This window comes from Penicillium paradoxum, assembly GCF_028828445.1.
Source record: "Penicillium paradoxum strain IBT 22861 chromosome Unknown utg000007l_segment0_segment0, whole genome shotgun sequence".
Lineage (NCBI taxonomy): Eukaryota > Fungi > Ascomycota > Eurotiomycetes > Eurotiales > Aspergillaceae > Penicillium > Penicillium paradoxum.
In genome coordinates, this window is record NW_026643185.1 from 1,442,441 (window position 1) to 1,461,190 (window position 18,750).

The 18,750-nt window shown below is 49.3% G+C and overlaps 7 protein-coding genes across 7 annotated transcripts; 3 read left to right on the forward strand and 4 right to left on the reverse strand.

Moving 5' to 3' along the window:
- Positions 1-64: 64 nt before the first annotated feature.
- On the forward strand, positions 65-223 carry N7457_008108 (YCII-related protein; the record flags this gene model as incomplete). The annotated part of the gene is made up of 1 exon (XM_057179151.1): positions 65-223. The coding sequence occupies one exon, from the start codon at positions 65-67 to the stop codon at positions 221-223; it is 159 nt and encodes a 52-aa protein (XP_057027537.1).
- Positions 224-1,417: 1,194 nt separating this feature from the next.
- Positions 1,418-4,075, reverse strand: N7457_008109 (putative telomere silencing protein Zds1; the record flags this gene model as incomplete). The annotated part of the gene is made up of 2 exons (XM_057179152.1): positions 1,418-1,636; positions 1,694-4,075. 2 exons carry the CDS (start codon positions 4,073-4,075, stop codon positions 1,418-1,420), a joined length of 2,601 nt encoding a protein of 866 aa, XP_057027538.1.
- A 1,713-nt stretch (positions 4,076-5,788) lies between these two features.
- N7457_008110 (SYLF and SH3 domain-containing protein) lies at positions 5,789-7,170 on the reverse strand (the record flags this gene model as incomplete). The annotated part of the gene is made up of 4 exons (XM_057179153.1): positions 5,789-5,810; positions 5,864-6,924; positions 6,982-7,085; positions 7,164-7,170. The coding sequence occupies 4 exons, from the start codon at positions 7,168-7,170 to the stop codon at positions 5,789-5,791; spliced, it is 1,194 nt and encodes a 397-aa protein (XP_057027539.1).
- Positions 7,171-7,822: 652 nt separating this feature from the next.
- On the forward strand, positions 7,823-9,774 carry gem1 (ERMES complex Ca(2+)-binding regulatory GTPase GEM1; the record flags this gene model as incomplete). The annotated part of the gene is made up of 2 exons (XM_057179154.1): positions 7,823-7,832; positions 7,886-9,774. 2 exons carry the CDS (start codon positions 7,823-7,825, stop codon positions 9,772-9,774), a joined length of 1,899 nt encoding a protein of 632 aa, XP_057027540.1.
- A 560-nt stretch (positions 9,775-10,334) lies between these two features.
- On the forward strand, positions 10,335-12,452 carry N7457_008112 (WD40 repeat domain-containing protein; the record flags this gene model as incomplete). The annotated part of the gene is made up of 6 exons (XM_057179155.1): positions 10,335-10,339; positions 10,513-10,655; positions 10,726-11,683; positions 11,738-12,218; positions 12,273-12,348; positions 12,403-12,452. 6 exons carry the CDS (start codon positions 10,335-10,337, stop codon positions 12,450-12,452), a joined length of 1,713 nt encoding a protein of 570 aa, XP_057027541.1.
- Positions 12,453-13,379: 927 nt separating this feature from the next.
- N7457_008113 (GPI anchored serine-threonine rich family protein) lies at positions 13,380-14,732 on the reverse strand (the record flags this gene model as incomplete). The annotated part of the gene is made up of 6 exons (XM_057179156.1): positions 13,380-13,413; positions 13,506-13,700; positions 14,087-14,275; positions 14,337-14,477; positions 14,552-14,630; positions 14,684-14,732. The coding sequence occupies 6 exons, from the start codon at positions 14,730-14,732 to the stop codon at positions 13,380-13,382; spliced, it is 687 nt and encodes a 228-aa protein (XP_057027542.1).
- Positions 14,733-16,415: 1,683 nt separating this feature from the next.
- Positions 16,416-18,156, reverse strand: N7457_008114 (uncharacterized protein; the record flags this gene model as incomplete). Its single annotated transcript, XM_057179157.1, has 3 exons — positions 16,416-16,955; positions 17,028-17,402; positions 17,467-18,156. The coding sequence occupies 3 exons, from the start codon at positions 18,154-18,156 to the stop codon at positions 16,416-16,418; spliced, it is 1,605 nt and encodes a 534-aa protein (XP_057027543.1).
- Positions 18,157-18,750: the final 594 nt, after the last annotated feature.

Here is an 18,750-nt window from a genome sequence, read left to right on the forward strand (position 1 = left end):
TATAACATCGGACTCTAGACTTGGCTATGAAGGGATCGGAGCATTGGTAGCTCCCGGAAAGCTCATGAATGGCGGCGCTATCTTCAAGCAGCATCTTGAAGATGGGAAAGATGCCTTGTTCAAGGGCGGCATGGTTGTGCCCATGGGTGACAGTACTGAAGAAGTCCGGGCCATTCGCGAGCAACTTGTTAATCCCAATAGTGCTATATGGGACTCGACCTAAGCTCAAATGTCTCCTGTCAGTGGACACTTCTGATCTTATGAGGATATATGCATACTAGAAAGCCGCTCCCTTGACAGATAAAGTTGCTCGAAATACATGGGACTACCAACAGAAGGTCGAGGGCTGACTCGAGAATTTCTATAGCGATCATTTGTCAACTAATGTGCAGGTTGCTAACGACTACGTAGTTGCGGGAGGCTACGTTACGGATTTACTAGGTGCTATTTGCAAACAAAATAGTGCACTTTCTTGTGCTGTATACACAGGATTTAGATTTTGACTTATCAATCTACTGCTATCGAATTCTATGACTGCATTGTCCATGAAACATATGCCGGCGTGTAGCCAGGAAATGCAATCCCGGAAACCACGTTGATAGGGCTACCCCTGTGGTTCTTCTGATATAGTGCGAGAATACCTGTACATAGCAGAATATTCAAACCCCTTTGCTGCCCAAGCTACTTTCCAAGTACTATCCATGGATACATGTAGCTAAATAATTGCGATGACCCTTAGTCTTGTTATAAGGTACGAAATTTGCGCGTCCGTCGATATAAACCCCGGAATATCAAGGCTAAATAGGTTACATCCATATGAATGCTATATACCTACACCTTGAGATAACTGGAAAACCATTGGAAAAGGAATAAGATGAGAGTTTGACACAAGGTGCCAATGAGTGTAATTTATTGATGTGAACAAGTGAGGCGCTGATAAAGACAAGATACAAACAAGGTATAGGAGCAGTGCGTACCAAAGGAGATACAAAAAGGACAACCCCAGACGCTATGCGAAGACATGAAACAACACACATACGCAGACAGAAAGCCTAGCCCAAGCCATGAGCCAGGTTATATTGCTCAGAGGACACCAAGCCGAAAAAAAAGACGCCAGAACCGAAACAAATCCTCCTGGCCCAAACCATAGTTCAGCTTCCCAGCTGCTATTAAATGCAAATTAGTGCGTGATAATACGAACTCGGCTAGGCAACTAATACACGAGACACCATGGAACAACATTTGAAAGAATATGGGTAATGCATGAGAATAGGAGAACGTGGCTTGAGTGTACATGTTCCAGGAACATCCAGAACTGACAAAAAGCATGGGTATTTCCGTGCGCTGCTGAAAACGAGAAAGCAGAATTGCGGGATGAGAAAGAGAAAGGAAACGAGTGAGGACACCAGCCCCAGCTTCACCACATATCATCGTCATCGTCGTCATCGAGTTGGACGTCGTCACCAAAGGACGAGTGTCCATACTGGTAGTGCCCTTGGCCATAAGATTGCCCATTTTCATAGCCCTGCTTGTCGCCCCTCGAATGGCTACCGTAGCGATCATGCGGATCGTCGTCATAATCGTACATGGAAGAATCATCATAGGCACTATCTCCGTAGTGTTGCTGTTCCTGAGACTACGAAAGCTGTTAGTATCTTCGCTCTTCTCCAGGACAAGCGTGATTTTCGCTTACCTCTTGGTATCTTTGATATTGCGCATACTCATCGGGCTGATCTCTTGATTTCGATGATCTCTGGGATGACCCAGATGAGGCTGCGGGCACCTGCGGATGCATTTGTTGCACTTTGGCCAAATATGAGTACATGAAGTTGCTCAGCAACACTTGAGAATACAGCGCTCGCCGGGGGTTTGCGAGCTTGATATGCGCCATGCGATAGATAGCGCGCTCCTCTAAAATTGAAAAGCGGGTCCAGGGATAGTCGACATCGGCACGAAGTACTTGCATTGGGGGATCCGGTGACAGGTTCCGGGAAGAATGTTTTCGATGATGGCCTTCAGCACTGTGTTTCTTTCGTCCGCCGCCGAAAATAGAAGAGAAAATGCCATCCTTTTCCTTTTTTGAATCTCCCGACGCCCTTCTCACACTGTCTTTCCGCCGTTCTTCTTCTAGCTTTGGGTCGAGACGGTCTAAAATCAGACTTTCGCGTCCCCGCGGAGTGCTATCGATGGATGATTGTAATACATCCAGGCGTGTGTTGTCATGCGCTTTATCAACCGTCTTGTATTTAGTCTTTTTCGAGTCGCTGTCCTTGTCCTTCTTCTTGTCTTTTTCTTCACTGCCTAGCAACCAGTGCCAGCTGGACTTGCGATTACCTTCGGAGTCCTTTTTGTCTTTTGATCTCCTACCCTCGGATTTTCGGTCTTCGGATTTGCGCTCTTCAGGAAGCGTAGGGATGAATGAAAGACTATCAGTGCGGGTGCTGTTGCCAGGGATCACTTGATGATCATTGCCAACTTCATTAAGCGAGGATGTGGCCTCGTGAGGTGGCTGACGAGCGATTTTGGGACGTTTTGGTCCTGTGTCATGAGACGAAGTAGATTTTGCTGGTGCAGATGTAGCAGCACGATCTGATGATCGACTTTGTGAAGGCGGACTTGGTGTGCGGTTGGATTCAGTGGTGGGGGGCGTTTCAATGATTGCGGGAATGGTTTGGTCAGCTGGGGCTACGCTCAGCGTAGATCTGCCATTCGAGCTAATACGTGAATGCCACTTCCGCGAATTTGCCGCATCTCCGGACACCGGTGAATCCTGAGGACTATCCGGACGCCCACTGGAGGCGGGCAATTCTTCCCGCTCGGCCTCGGGCTGATCAACGATCGCATCAAACGTCGAACTCGTGGTGGAACCGGGAGCATAAGTGGAGCTATGCGATGAAGCAGAGGGCGCTCGGGCCCGTGTAACCTTGGGAGTAGGGTCAGTAGAGACACGAGTGAGTCCCGAAACCGCCGAATCTTGAGGTGGAATGAGTGGGGGCTTTGGATCGCTTCCAGCAGATTCAGACTGTCCCCGTCCAACTCTTTTGGAGTAGGGCAATTTTTCGCCTTTCTTCAAACTACCTGCTTTCCTGTACTGTGTGCGAGTTGACCGTCTTAGGCTGTTTCCTGGGGGTGCAGGTGGCAGAATCGGCCGGTCCTCGTTCCCTGTAATGACCATATTTTGAATGCCGCGCAAGAGTGATTCTTTATCTATTGACTTCGAATCATCCACCAGCGTTTCCAACTGTTGTAAATTTGGACTCAATATGTGATCGCGTTTGCTTGATTGAGAGCGTTGACGTTCCAGCCGATCTGCGCCATCTGTATAGCCTGAGGAATTCTCAATTTGCCTTGATAGCATAGACCGCTTGCGATTGAGACCACCTGCTGACGCTGGACGCTCGAGACCCAAGGTCGAATAGTCGCCGGACCTGCGCTTGATATGGTCGGCCTTGCTATCGAGGAACGACTTGAACTCCTTTGGGGCTAGTTCCGGGTGTAGTCGCGCGGGAACCCAAAATAGCCTGGAGGCATCATTCTCGTCGGTCGAGGGGGAAGGGGGTGGAGAGAATCCTGGAAGGTCAGGGTCGCCGGCGGCGGCTACATCCATCGACATGCGCCGAATCGCGGCGAGGTTGTTCAGTTCTTGAGCGACAGCGGCGGGATTCGATTCATAGTCGATATCGTTGAGAGGAAAGGGGGAGGTTGCAGTTTCCGAGGGAGAGCGAGTCCCATCGCTAACTCCTGCATCAAAATCCCGGTCAGATGACCGTTTTGCAACAAGTGGCGGCCGCTGCTTTCCATTTGTGGGGATGCTCTGGCTGTCTGAAGATGATTGATGTAGTGGTGAGGACGGGGAAAGAGAGGACTCGGATCCTGCAGCGTTCCGGGGGATAGTTGATATTGATTCGCCAAGGGGGGAAGTAATATAGCTAAGGCGTCTTGCTTCATCTCTGTCGTAGTCGTCGTCGTACATGTGTCCGATGGCCTCCGTCACATGGTGGCTTGGGTCGCTAATCGACAAATGGGCGGCATGACCTCTTCGCGTCGCATGCCCGCCAGCCTCGTGGGTGCTCATGGAAGCCTGAACAAGGAGCAAATATCGTTAGAACCAGATATGCGACATATTCGAGTCAAGATCGTATTCGATAAAGTTTTGTGAGGGGGTTCAATTCCAAGAAGAAAGTGGTTGTGTCTGAGGGGTTCGAGGTTGATGGGGGCTCGACAGAAAAAAATCACGCCCACAAGCCAAAAGTATGACGACCAATAGAGCAACACACCTGCATGAGAAGCCAGTCGTACGAGAACCAACGAGATCAAAGACGGAGCTCGAGGGGTGGAAGCTCAAGAGGAGGGTCTCAATGTACCGCCGTGGATAACGAGGAGGAACGGGTCATCGAAGCGGGGAAAGAGGAATGGAGACAAAGAACAGAGAGCAGGGCAGCGACTAGACATTCGGACACTACCGAGTCCGAGTGAGCGTCATGAGGGAGGGAGTCTGGAAGAAGAAGGGAAAGAGGTAGAGGAATGAGGGTGGGAGTCTAGCGGGCGGAGAACAGTGAGGGAGAGTGCTGACCTCCGCAGCACCTGACATATTAACTTCTTCCAAATGAAATTATATTACTTTAGTTCAATAAGAATGTCTTCTTTCTTGGTTTCAAGTCTTTTGGGTCTTTTAGGTCTCACTTCATTGAAAATTGCGGCTCCACTTAAACTGGGGATGGCCCATGGGCGATCGGTTGGCAAGAAGAGATCTACACTTTCTTTTCTTTGCTTTTGTTTCTCTTCCCTGCTCGGCCTTTACCTCAGTGATACGGAGTACATCTTTTGGTTGGGATTCTAACCTCGGACCCTAATGAAGTACCACCTACCTTTCAGGCGAGCTGACCTGCAATATATTTCTTCGATCCGTGACACTGCATCCATGCACCTCAAGGGCTGAAAGGACCGCCTCTGTTGTACTGATCACATTCATATTTGACGGAGGCTCAAAGGCTTGAACTGACGTGGAAAACCTAGCACGCTCGCAATGCATATTTGCCATTACAAAGGCGCGTGGGATTCTTTTGTCTATGCGGTCTCCCCAGACATGGACGATCCAAGAGGGGTTGAGGATGTCTCAAGTATTCGCAGTATTCTTTACGGTCCTCATATATGAATATAACACGCTGTGTGACTTTATTCAATCGTCTCCGGGCCCCGGAGACTGAACACAATGGTGAGATATGCCCTGCGCAGCTCACAGCTATGGGAGTGTTCGCCCAAGTCAGCAATGACACGAGCAGACCAGGCCAGAAGCTAAATAACCTCAATCAGCTGGGATGACCAGGGAATGCACGTGATTCGTGTGCTGGAACCATATTATTGAACTCAAAATGTTCGGTCAGGCCACCCAAATGGCTCTGAGAGGTGTATTCAACCTAAAACGAGACAAGAAAGCAGCCTATGAAGGCGAGAAAGATCGAATGAACTCTGGAGTAAATCGCAATCAGATGGAAGAATGCTCTGCATTAAACCGGAAAGATCAAGAATGACTGTACCCCCAAGGTCCCCGAACAACAACGAACGAAGCATGAGAACGATAAACTCCACGCTGAAGAATGTAAATAACACCAAAAAGTTGGACGTAAAAAAAGGAAAGAGTAGAGAAGAACTTGGCGAATCCGCATACGCCAGGATATATGTAGGGCATGAGTTGGAGGCAATGTATGTTCATCAAGCTCCGAAGAAATGTGCATCAAGAGGTCATCACAGTGTGTGCTGCATGGGCCAGCATTGAACAGACACAAGCCTAGGAGGCTTCAACGTAGTTACTACAATCGCATTAGCCATCAGTTCTGGAAAATGGAATAAACAAGTGCCTTACCTGGGGAAAATGCCCACACGATCGCCAATGCGACCAGTCCACCAGTCCTCCGCTTTCTCCGTGCGTTTCATGATGGTGATGATTTCACCCTTCTTGAACCCAAGGTCGCCTTCCTGATCAGCATCGAACGTGTAGAGAGCAATGGCTTGATCTGATCGCAATTGGGCTGCACCTGTCTTTTGCTGAAAAACGGGTTTAGGAGCAGTTGGACGGGTAGGCCGCCGATCAGAATAGACATAGTCCTCTTCGAAGGGCACGGTGTTGCTTCGGCTTCGCCCATAGCCATCGTAAGAATCGCCGGTAGGAGTCCGGGTTGTACCAGAACGACCGAGACCCCCAGGAGGCCGATCGTAAACATCGTCAGCCCATGTGTTCGCTCGGCGCGGCTTGTCACGGTAGTCGTAGTCATTATCGTGGGTGTTGGATCTGCCCCGCTGAATACCTTGGCCGTACGCATCGCCCCTTCGCCCCTCCCAGACTACGTCATCGTGGCTTTCGTCGTAGACAGGGATGTCATTGTACATGGAATCACCGTACGCCCGTGAGTTTCCTTGGAAGGCGCGGGAGTTCAGGACGCGCATCAGAGCATCAGCGGCTGGTGGTGGGCGAACAGTGCCAGTGAGAAGCTGGTTGGCGGAGACGCGACTGCGATACAGTTTCTCATTGGCGTCCTTGCGTTCTACCAACATGCTACCTTCCAGACTGACACCAGCGAAAAGGCCCTTCGTTTTCGAGTATGAGAAGACCGCCGCGACGCCCTTTGTACTGGCAGCCCCGGCTGCCTCGGCATTTCGGCCGATCGGCCCAGCAGCGAGCGATACATTACCACCCAATGTCAGAGTTCCAACTTGAGAGAATGTGCGAACAGCGGCGGCATCGTTGAGGATGAAGACGAAATCGGTCAATTCAAATCCGATCTGTCCTCCAATTCCGGCACCTGCAGTCGCAATAGCCGATGGGGCCGACCAGGAGCCATCACCAAGACGAGCGACAACGATACCGGATCCGAATCGACCGGAACCTAGGAATCCAGCTTTTAAGACAGTCAGAACCGCAAGACCCTAAGGAACGATATTGGTTAGCCACGTAGTTCCCACCGGAACATAACGACCTTTTACCTTTGCACCAGCCAAAATCTCCGGCGGAATGACCTTGTCAGGGCCGAATGCTTGTTTGGGATCGACGAATGATGTTAAGATCTTTGCGGCCTTCTTGCACTCGCCTGTTCAGAGAATATCCACTGTCAGCCGGGTATGCCGCACATGCGGGGAAGTGGGCTTCTGAGCTTGATGAGACCTACTGTTCATAGACGAGGGGAGCGGATTGTTGATCCCGGAGAGGCATATTGGCGGTGACTGTCGAGGTGGAACGAGAACTCGACTGAGGGGTGGAGGGATGAGGAGAAACGAGAAGGCTGTTGTTCGATGGTAAGGTTAGTCAGTGGGGTGTGGGCCGGGCCTACAGACGGCTCACCGGTTCGTGGGAGGCTCAAGAAGTATCTTAACTCCACTGACTGGAACGATAGACTTTTCTCTTTATTCAATACCTGATTACAGAACAATTGGAGTAGTACTTTGTTGGTATTGCTTCTATTTAGCGAATTTTGAGATCTAGAGAGCTGGTCATCTTGTCTCGGTATCTCGGAGTGGCGCAGCAGCGCGACTTTATCTTGGCAATATGAGGACTACTTGTCGATATAAGGGAATATAGAGATTGGTGTGGAATGAAAAGACGTCCATTCCACGTAATATAGTGACGAGAAATTGTATTGAAAAATGTATACGCATTCGTAGACATCATTGAGTTGTTCCCCACGTGAAGATGCCCCAGGCGCCAAGGCGTTCTGTTATCGCGATTGTCTCATTCGGATTCAAGCTTGGACCTATCCACCCCAGGCAATTCTTGAGCTCAAGGCCATGGTTGGGTGATGACCAGTTATTGACTCGCTAGACGCGAAAAATGGCATTAGGTATGTTGATTACCTCCTCTTTCTGAAATATGGCTGACAGGGCAATCATACAGTTCGCATTTGCGTGTGCGGCGACGAGGGCACTGGCAAGTCCAGCCTCATCACCTCGCTCGTCAAGGGTGTATTCGTGACAAACAAAATCCAGCCGGTCCTACCCCAGATACATATTCCCCCCACCCTTGGAACCCCCGAAAATGTGACCACCACCACCGTCGTCGATACCTCGGCCCTCCCCCAGGAACGGAACAATCTCGCGCGCGAGATCCGGAAATGCAACGTGATCCTCCTGGTGTATTCCGATCACTACAGCTATGAGCGGGTAGCTTTGTTCTGGCTGCCGTACTTCCGCTCATTGGGTGTCAATGTTCCGGTGGTTCTGTGTGCCAACAAGTCCGACTTGGCGACCGGTCACAGCGAGACACGAGTGGTTGAAGAGGAGATGCTTCCTTTGATGGCTGAGTTTAAGGAGATCGACTCTTGTATCCGAACCAGTGCTCGTGAGCACCGCAATGTCAACGAAGCTTTCTTCGTTTGCCAAAAGGCCGTTACCCACCCGATCGCGCCGCTGTTTGATTCTAAGGAGGCTTCTTTGAAGCCCGCTGCGGTAGCAGCCTTACAAAGGATATTCTATCTTAGCGATAAAGATCGTGATGGATATTTGTCAGACAAGGAGCTCGAGGATTTCCAGATCAGGTGCTTTTCGAAACCTCTCAACGGAGCCGATCTTATTCACATCAAGGATACCATTCAAAAATCTTATCCGGAATCAGTGACGGAGTCGGGCATTGATTGCCAGGGATTCATTCATTTGAACAAATTGTATTCAGAGAAAGGACGACATGAAACTGTCTGGATTATCTTGCGAGCGTTTCAATACACGGATAATCTCTCACTGCAGGAGAAGTTCTTGCATCCCAAGTTCGAAGTTCCGCCATTCGCCTCTGCCGAACTCTCACCTGAGGGATATCGATTTTTTGTGAATTTGTTCCTTTTATCCGATAAGGATAATGACGGGGGATTGAACGAAGCCGAACTTGCGTGCTTGTTTGCCCCCACGCCCGGACTGCCCGCATCTTGGGCTGACGGTTCCTTCCCGTCCTCCACGGTTCGCAATGAGGCAGGGCATGTAACCCTGCAAGGCTGGCTCGCTCAATGGAGCATGACAACCTTCCTGTCACCGAAAACTACTCTTGAATACCTAGCCTATCTTGGTTTTGAGCCTTCTGACCAAAGCCATCAATCTATTACTGCGGCGTTGAAAGTCACACAACCACGCAAGAGACGCCGTCGCCCAGGCCGGGTCGGACGCAATGTGGTCCAATGTCATGTGCTGGGAGCCCCTGGATCCGGAAAATCAGCTCTGCTCGATGCACTTCTCTCCCGCGGATTTAGTACAACCTACCACCCCACCATTCAACCACGCACGGCAGTCAACACGGTTGAACTTCCGGGCGGGAAGCAGTGCTACCTTATATTGGACGAACTAGGTGAGCTGGAACCTGCTCTGCTGGAGAACCAGTCCAAATTACTGGATCAGTGCGATGTTATTGCGTACACGTACGACTCTTCAGACCCAAACTCATTTTCCTACATTCCTGCTCTGTTAGCGAAGTATCCCCATCTAGAGGAACTACCGAGTGTATTCGTGGCCCTCAAGGCTGATCTAGATCGAACCACCCAGCGGGCAGAGCATCAGCCCCATGAATACACAGCCATGCTGAATATGCCCAGTCCGCCGCTCCATGTGAGTGTCACGTGGAACTCTATTCAAGAAGTGTTTGTCCATATCGCCGAGGCTGCTATGGAGCCTAGCACGGCTTTCCCACGCAGTGAAGAAGATGTGGAGGGCAAATGGATGTCGTGGGGAATTGCCCTTGGTGCGGTTGTTTGTGCTGGCGCCGCCGCGGTGATGATATGGCGACGAGTTGGCAGCGGCAACTAGTCTTTGAGGATTGATGTTGTATACCATATTGCTTGATTTTGACATTGAATAATTGTAAAATGATCCTCTTGTCTCAATCTACATCACCTACTTGATAGTTCTTAGTAAGGCACACGCGGCTTAGCCGGAGTTAAGCCGGCCCCCGCCAGGCACGCGGTTTCTTCTCCGCCCACACGTTACCCCAGACATCATTCCCTTGCTGATCTCCCCGTCTCGCCTCGACTCTTATATCCCCGACCCCCTATTCAGCCTCGATATCAGTTATCATTAGATATCTGTTATCGCCCGCATATATACGCTTGTCATACTCGGCTTATCGCGCCTAACTTGCTGTCGCCCCCCTGCAGCGGTTATCTGCAGTCTGTCGCTCATTCATTCGCGACACATAAAAGCTTTCGAGTTCCCTGATACATAAGATTCGAGAAAGGCAAAAGTATATAATAAGTGCATTGCAGAGTTGGCAAGGTTTGCGCATTGTCCGATCAGCTCCAAGGTTGAGCTATTGGTCACACAGATCTCAGTCCAAGTCCAAATTGAGCCTGTACCAGTGACGTCTAATCATGTTGTAAGGCTCTCCTCTTGCTTTCCTCTCCCACTGGGTCGGACTACTGGATTCCCCCATTATTTCATCCGCAAACCGAGTCGAACTCTGCCCATTCATATCTACTCACCTGATTTGAGATAATTGCACATCTCTCAGCTACCAGATATCAATTCATTTACTGACACCACCAACAGTGTTCTTCCGCCACCTCCCCCACGCTATACCATCCCTGTCGCTTATGCGGCGGGGGCGGCAAACGGTATGGCCGTGCCTGTTGTGGAAACGAACAATACTGTCACCCACCCGGAGCCGGGGTGTCCGCTACAAGTCGGCGAGGGTACGTGTGCTGATGTAGTAATCGCTACTATTCCCCATATACCCCCGTTACTTCTGAGTTCTACAGGCAGCTCACGGCCTTATCGCGACAGGAACATATATCCTCCAGGATGATTTACTCCTCGCAACGCCACCTCCGCACCCCTCCGAAGCTCCTATCATCAACCCAAACCCTCTCGCAACACTACCTACACCCCCCACCTCCGGCGTTAAGCTATCTCTTGTCAGCCTCGATCCTCGAAAGAAGCCTCCAACCTTTTTGAAATCGGGTGTCGCAGCTCCCCAGTTTGGAGACGGAAACCCTGCGCTTGCGGCGCCGCCGGTAGCAGCAAAGGACGCCTTAAAGCGGAGGAAGCCTAAAAACAACATCATCAAGAGTAGCTCATCTTTTGTTTCGCGGGTTATCACACATGAGACGTCTGCCAAGCGGCTGGGTGAGCGTGACCCCAACGGTGTATTTGCCTTTGCGAATATCAACCGAGCATTCCAATGGCTCGATCTCAATTCGCCAACGAAGGAGGAGCATCTCACGAAAGTCCTTTTCACCAAGGCACACATGCTCTGTCACGACATCAACGAACACACTAAGACAGCATCACACCTGGATATTGTGATGGGCTCTTCTGCGGGTGACATCATTTGGTATGAGCCCATGACGCAGAAGTACGCTCGGATCAACAAGAATGGTGTGATCAATAACTCTCCTATCACTCAGATCAAATGGCTTCCTGGATCTGAGAACCTTTTTATGGCATCGTACGCCAATGGTGTGCTGGTCGTATATGACAAGGAAAAGGAGGATGCGCTTTTTGCCCCGGAGGTGAACGGTCATTCCGATCAGAATATCGGACGGTTACCCTTGGACATCCTCAAGTCTGTGAACTCGAAAAATCAGAAGACGAATCCGGTCTCATTTTGGAAACTGGCAAATCAGAAAATCTCAAGCTTCTCCTTTTCGCCTGATCAAAGGCATTTGGCCGTTGTTCTTGAAGATGGATCGCTGCGGCTTATGGATTACTTGAAAGAGGAGTACGTCTACCTTGGCGAACGAGAAATTAATAATCCTCAACTAATGCCTTCTAGGGTACTGGATATCTTCCGAAGTTACTACGGCGGGCTGATCTGTGTGTGCTGGTCACCGGATGGCAAATACATTGTGACCGGAGGCCAGGATGACTTGCTTACGATCTGGTCTTTCCCGGAGCGCAAGATTGTTGCCAGATGCCAAGGTCACAATTCCTGGGTTTCGGGGGTAGCATTCGACCCTTGGCGTTGTGACCAGAAGACATATCGCTTCGGTAGCGTCGGTGACGACTGCCGTCTTCTCCTGTGGGATTTCAGCGTCGGCATGCTCCATCGTCCCCGGGCACACCAAGCATCAACTCGAAACCGATCCAGTATCGTCATCCCGAACTCACAATCTGTCAACCGCCACCGCGCAGACAGCGGGGATAATCGCGTGCGCTCGGACTCTAATGGAACCGAAAAAACCGAAGACATTGACCCGACCGCGAGTCACCCTGTGGAACCTAGATCCCGCACAGCTCTTTTGCCCCCAATCATGGTAGGTCGTGATTCATGCGCTGGCTACCAGGTATCTGAAACTAATAAGACACAGTCCAAAATTGTCGGTGAAGATCCCATTTGTTGGCTCGGCTTCCAGAAAGATTGCATCATGACTTCCTCTCTCGAAGGTGTGTATGAACGGGATCTGTTCGGGCTCGAGTGAGACTAACATTCTAACACAGGTCATATCCGCACCTGGCATCGACCTAGCGACAGCGTTGTCAAGTCATAAGCATGTATATGCGTCCAAACTTGACTTTCTCATACGCTGCTGCGGCCCCGATTCAAGAAACCCTCCGTAGCGTTCTTACCTGCCGGGGTGGATTGATGTATTATTTGTCCAAACTCGTTTTCGGGAAGAAACACTGGAGGCTCTGGGGGATCGGCTTTTTAGCGTAACTTTTTCTTTCCTGGTCCCTATTTTTCTTTTCTTTTTTTTGCTTTATACTTGATATCCATTCTCTGCGTCCGTATCATATACTCATATATATTGGTTTTTCTGATGTTTCTGGACTTTCTAAAAGATTTCTCCTATATGTATATCGTATAAAGAAATATATCATTCTCCACATAATGACGCTACAAGGATCACGAGCAATTTTACTAGCATTCCATACCCAGAACAGATTATCCCTCGAAATCCACTCTAGAAAGTCGCAAAACAAGGAACAAACATACCTACAAGACCGAAGGGACCGATATAGTCCCAAGAATACAAAACAGACACAGCGTCATCGCATTTCTCATTAATGTAAGGGGAGCATATCATAGGTCCATAGACCAAATTCATCAACATCAACATCATCAAGCAAAACAAATTGACAAAAGTAATCCCACTTGGCGTTCCTTTCTCGAGAAGCATACTGTCTAGCGAGAACAGACTACAAACAACCAAAGATCTTCCCCGGCCCGGTATATCCAAGTCCAGGCCCCCCAGTCCAAGTTCACTAGATCTGCGAATAGTCTCGGCACTTAGAGAATCAAAGCAAATAGACCTAGCAAGAGGCTTCCGGCCGGGGGCATGAGGACTGTCGCGGCATTCGCGGTGCTAGTCGCCGACTCCGACTCGGTGGCGGTTGAGGTTGAAGTCGAGGTTGAGGTCGAGGTGGTGCGGCGGGTGGTGGTTGAGGTGGTGGTCTGATGGGTTGAAGTGGATAGACTAGTCGAAGTGATGGTGGAAGTCTGAGTTGAGACTATGGGAGATGGTTAGTATTTGGATGTATAATGTAGTGGGTGAAAAGCAAAAATTGCGATCTCGGAAGCCAAGCTTTCCGCTTGTACTAACCAGTGGAGGAGGTGTGGGTGGAATGTGATGTAGAAGAGATAGTGCTTGTGGAAGTCGAGGTGGAAGAGGATGTGGATGGTGTAGTTGAGATAGAAGATGTGGTTATGGGAGTAGAAGTAATTAGGGAAGTAGAAGTGGTCGGGGTAGTTGAGACTGTGACGAAAGAAGAGGTTGAAGGTGTTATTGTTGAAGAGACTGAGGGAGAAGTGGGAGAGGTAAGCGTCAAAGTGGAAGTCAGGGTATTAGGGTATGATGATTCGAGTATGGTTGAGGACGGTATTTGAATAGAAGAAGTAATGCTGGAGATCGCAGATGTTGTGAGGGTAGAGGGCTGTTCAGGGGTGGAGATAGAGGTATAGATTGGAGATGATGTATAAAGGACCGTGGAAGAAGTGATAACAGGCAGAAGAGAAGAGGTAGACGCACTTGCAGAAGAGCTAGTTATAAGAGAAGATGCTGTAGGGGTAGAAATGGAAGAGGGAGTAGTAGATAGATAGGACGAGGTAGGGGTAGACGCACTGGTGGAGGAGTGAGCAGTCGAAGACAGAGAAGAGGAAGCAGTCGAGGAAGAAGGAACCGACGAAGTAAGATCACTGGTCGACACGGTGGAAGACAGCAAGGACGACGCAGAGATAGACGAAGTTTCAAGCGCAGTGCTGGTTTCCTTACCAGAACTACTAGCAAGTTCACCGGGCTCGGTCACTCGGAACTGCTGCGATTGAGCCAGAATGCCATTGTCTGGGGAGAGGAAGTTGATCTGATATCCCTTCCTGTATTCAACGGTGCCATGTCAGTATCTGGCCGTTCAAGAGCCGGTCAAGCTGGACGTACCCCGTGTCCACGCCTGTGAAGCTCTTCGCCTTGACGGTATAGGAACCCGAAGAGGAGTCTACATCCTGGGCCACGACCTCGGTCGTCGGGGGATACACATTCTGATTGACCAGCTCAATGTTGAAGGTATCCGGGTCGGTTCTGGTTATATCGCATTCTTGGTCAGCCTATTGACAGTGTTCGTAAGATGCGAGTATGTCGGCTCATTCGCTTACGTGACAACCTGCCACTTGATAGTCAGGGGCTGATCGGGATCAATCTTCTCACCAATCCGCGGCGAGGTGACCACAAGACCTGCGTTCACAGTGGTTAGGTACATCTGTGTTCTCCAAGTCGAGATGCCATACCTGCAGCCGTAGCGGCCAAAGCTGCCAAAGACACGATGTTCATCCGCATATTGATCTGTCTGAGTGGTAACCAATATCAAAAGTAATTCGAGATAATAGTTGTCAATATTGGAAAGCCGGATGGCAATATAACTTTCGCGAGGTTGAAGGAAACAAAAGTCAGGGGAAACATAGGGCGGGAACATGATGATTTATAGGCTCTACGATCTTTGCAAGAGGCTGTAGCTCTCACAGGGTCTTTTCAAATGTCGATGTCAATCTTTATTTTTGGGCTGGTTTCCCATGGTGCCTTGATCCATCGTCTCTCGTGCTCCCAGATAGGTCGGAGTACAAAAAGGCCAGACAAAGACCGCATTTTCTAGTCCCCGTGATGTGCTTTTACTACTGTGTTGCAGTTGGAAAAGTCGAAGGCAAGGACTGTCAACGCTGTAACCTGCAACTTCATATTTAGCCCAGATGAGAATCTGTCGTTGGTACAATCCATGACGTACAGCGTCTTTGATGTGGACTGGCCGCGCGTCATAGTTCCTGCTGGTATTGCAATCGAAAGACTCTAGAGCGAATTGACGTTCTATTTACCCAGCAGAAATGAAGTTATTGGCCAGGGCTCGGGTCTCTAGGATCAGCGCTGCAGCCCATTTGGATTTTTTGGTGTCTGTCAGGGATGTGTAGGAAGATAAATGCATCGCAGTATATATATTACGAGAGTGATATTAGAAGAAAACAAATGTGCAGACCCTGAACGCCGTATATATCAAAGGCTCTCATAGCGTTTAAGCTTATGTCCAACTACTACCATATTTGCAGCGCTCACCTATATCGAGAACTCCCTACTAAACCCCCCTCGCATTGAGTACCTTGTTAAAGGTAACACAATGGCTCCGAAAGGTCCAAACATACCGGAAATCTTGGTCTCTTCGGGTATACATGCTGGCGATGAGATGTAGGACCAGGCCAAGGAAGAACTTGTTCCATATTTCCAACCCAGCTCAGATGCCACAGAACCACGAAAATGCAATAGGAATTGGTGAATACTCAATTACCCCTCATTTTCTAGACTTGTCAGTGCCAAAACAACCTTCTTTTAGCGAGAGTCCGGTATCTCAGGATGGTTACCTAGGAAGGAGTCGCGGGATATGTCGAGTTTCACAAAGCATGGACACAACATCGGAACAGCCCTCATTGGATGATGTCCAGCAGAGATTAAAATAGTCCACATTGTATCAAGCTTGCTCTTCGGATCAGATCCCTGTCTGGACTGTTGGGGTAGAAGGTCCCCGTTCGGTCTCGAGCATGTGTCTGTGCTCTCCGACACTTCCACCGGAAGGCCAAGCTGCGTTTGGCTTCACATTTCCCTTGTCTGACCCATTCCTTTCTAGAAGTGAGAGTCGTCGTCAGCATTTACGAAGCCTCAGATGTGACGAATCTCAAGTTGGATCTAAAAAGAAAATGAGGTATACTCATACGACTCGTGGAAGGCTATCAGTCTTAGATCTAGACAGGAAAGTATCCCAGTCATTATCGTACGAAGGGGAAAGACGCAGAGAGAACGTTGTATTCAATTGAAATTGGCATCAAGTTTCATTTTCTGCAGCAATCACCGGTCGATTTCTTGTAACACACCCATCTCTTCAATGGGCCTCCCTCGCGGGATCTTTTCATGCACATTCAATGCACCTTGTTTGCAACTTCACATTAATTTAGAGTCACCATTCACCATTCACCGGTCCTTCTAGCGCTCAAGGATGCTGCGGCCGCCATCAACAGTAACTCTATCACGAACTCGAATGTGGGCATAGGCAGTTCCGAGCTGAACAACGCGCCCATTAGCCTCATTTTGACTATCAAGATCAGTTCTCTCCGATGAGTCCAGGCTAGATGGGGTGCCCCAATCACTGGATGGTGAAACAGTTGAAGAATCAGTCGAAGAACCATCGCGCTTCTCAAGACCCAAAAGCGCGGTCGGACAAAAGACCAACGCCTCCCCAGTTGGCAGACGAACAATTTTGTGGAAGATTTCTGATGCTGCCTTGTTCTTGGCAGGAACCTCCTCCACTCCAGCTCCCGCAACATGTGACTTGATTGCTTTGAACCAAGCTGGCGATGAAAAGCGATGAATGATTGTCACATTGCAAAGCTCTAGGAGTGACGGTGCAAGAGTTGGCTCCTGCGTCGCGATCACGACTCGGGCGGCTAGGTGGCGCTGTTGGCGAACGATGGACAGTAGTGTCTCCGTCAGATCGATAGCTTCGGGTGAAGTTGAAGTCATGAACTAATATCAAACAAGAAGTCAGTACATATACAAAAGGAATATCATTCAAAAGTCAGAAGATGGTGAATATACCTTGTGTGCTTCGTCCAGTGCAATGATGCGGCCAGCATCCTGTCTGTCCTTCAAAAACAGCGACAGGGAGATATTGAACAGCGCGCAAGCATCCTCCGGGCCCACAAATGGGCAGCTCAGATCGATGATGGTGAGAGACCCTGGTGAGAACTTCCAAATGTCCTGAGTGTTATGCCCTTTTGACTTGGAGTGACTAGAGCCAGGTACAGATCCTGGCTCAAAGAAAGACTCCAGAACATCCAATCGCATATGAAGTGGTATGAGTTGGCCTTTCAAGAAATTCTCCTTTTCCAAGATGAGTCTGAATGCAGGGTAATTGAAGCTTGCTCGACCCTGGTTCTGGATGGCCATGTCACGGAGTATCTTCATCACGACCTGGAGATTGCAATTTGTTAGCCCGATGATCTGTCCATCACCATTCAGGGCTGCTTCAATCTACCTCAATGTAAAGCGGCTGGTCTGCTTTGTTGTCGATGCCCATCAGCGTCTTCATCATGCCGATATTTAGGTCCTTCTGTGGAAGATACAAAGGTTGCACCGTGAGCATTTTGGAACCACCTGCCAGCTTGGTGTAGGCATCTTTCATGGCGAGGTAGTTCGTGGGCGAAACAAGGACCCTAACCGGGATATTTGAGGAATGCAAGTACGCTGCCTCGCACAGTTGTGTGCTAGAAAATGCCGTAAATTTGTCGTAGTGGACGACAAGTCCAGCAAGAGGTGACGAGAGTCTCCCGGCAGGAGACGGCTTAATCAACGAGCCTTCCAGGATGCAAGAAAGGGTATGACTTTTGCCACTGCCTTGACTGCCGCAGATGAAGGTTGACCATGGCGCAGACACATTTGTGTAGACCAGGTCGTCTTCACTCGGGGTGTCGTCGGCAGACCGATTTCGCAGTCCTAGAAGCCCATACTGTGGATAGACTTCGTCCTTTGTCGAGATTCCATTGCCTTGGCGCTCGTTGTTGAGAACCTCGGAGGCAGCGAGTGAGAACAACGGTGCTGTTGCGATCTCCTCGTCCAGGCGACTATCGTTAGTTCCCGATTTCGTTAGAGCATCAATGTCGCATTTGGCAAGCTTCATATGTTTTTCTATCTCCGGTGTACCTCTTCGAAGATGGGAAGTTGCCATGCTGCTTGGTGGCCAGGTAAAGAGTTGTTAATTGTCGTTGGGCTCACAGACGAGGAAGCAAGAGATGTGGTGCCCTGAAGTAGGGGGAAAGAGGATGAAGATGGTTTGATATCAACAAAGGCTTTATTGTAGACTAGGGACAAAGCAGAAAATGCAGCGTGTATTTCGATCAGGCATACATTGTTAAATTTCTGCGAAGACTCTCGATTATGCACCGTGTGCTTCTTAATCAAACATGATTGTTTGACATAAACTCATGTAGGTAGTCTAAGGCTTAAGATCCCAACGATGAAATATCTTTAGTCCTACTGTGATACACCTGTAAGGCATCCTTGATATATATGCCTAAAGATATTGACTAGATCCATAATAGGAGCTCTATCTGCTATAACTATAAGCGATGCTGGGAAAGCAGCAATAGCCAACTCGAATGGAGTTGATTGGTCTGATGTTCGATGGTTTTACTACCTATTTCCTGTCCATCGTTACTTCACCCCAGTATGCAATATAATCAGAATACGCATCACATACTTAATCATTGGGAGGGAATATCCTAATGAGCTAGAGACAAAATAAAACTTGGTAACTGGCTTG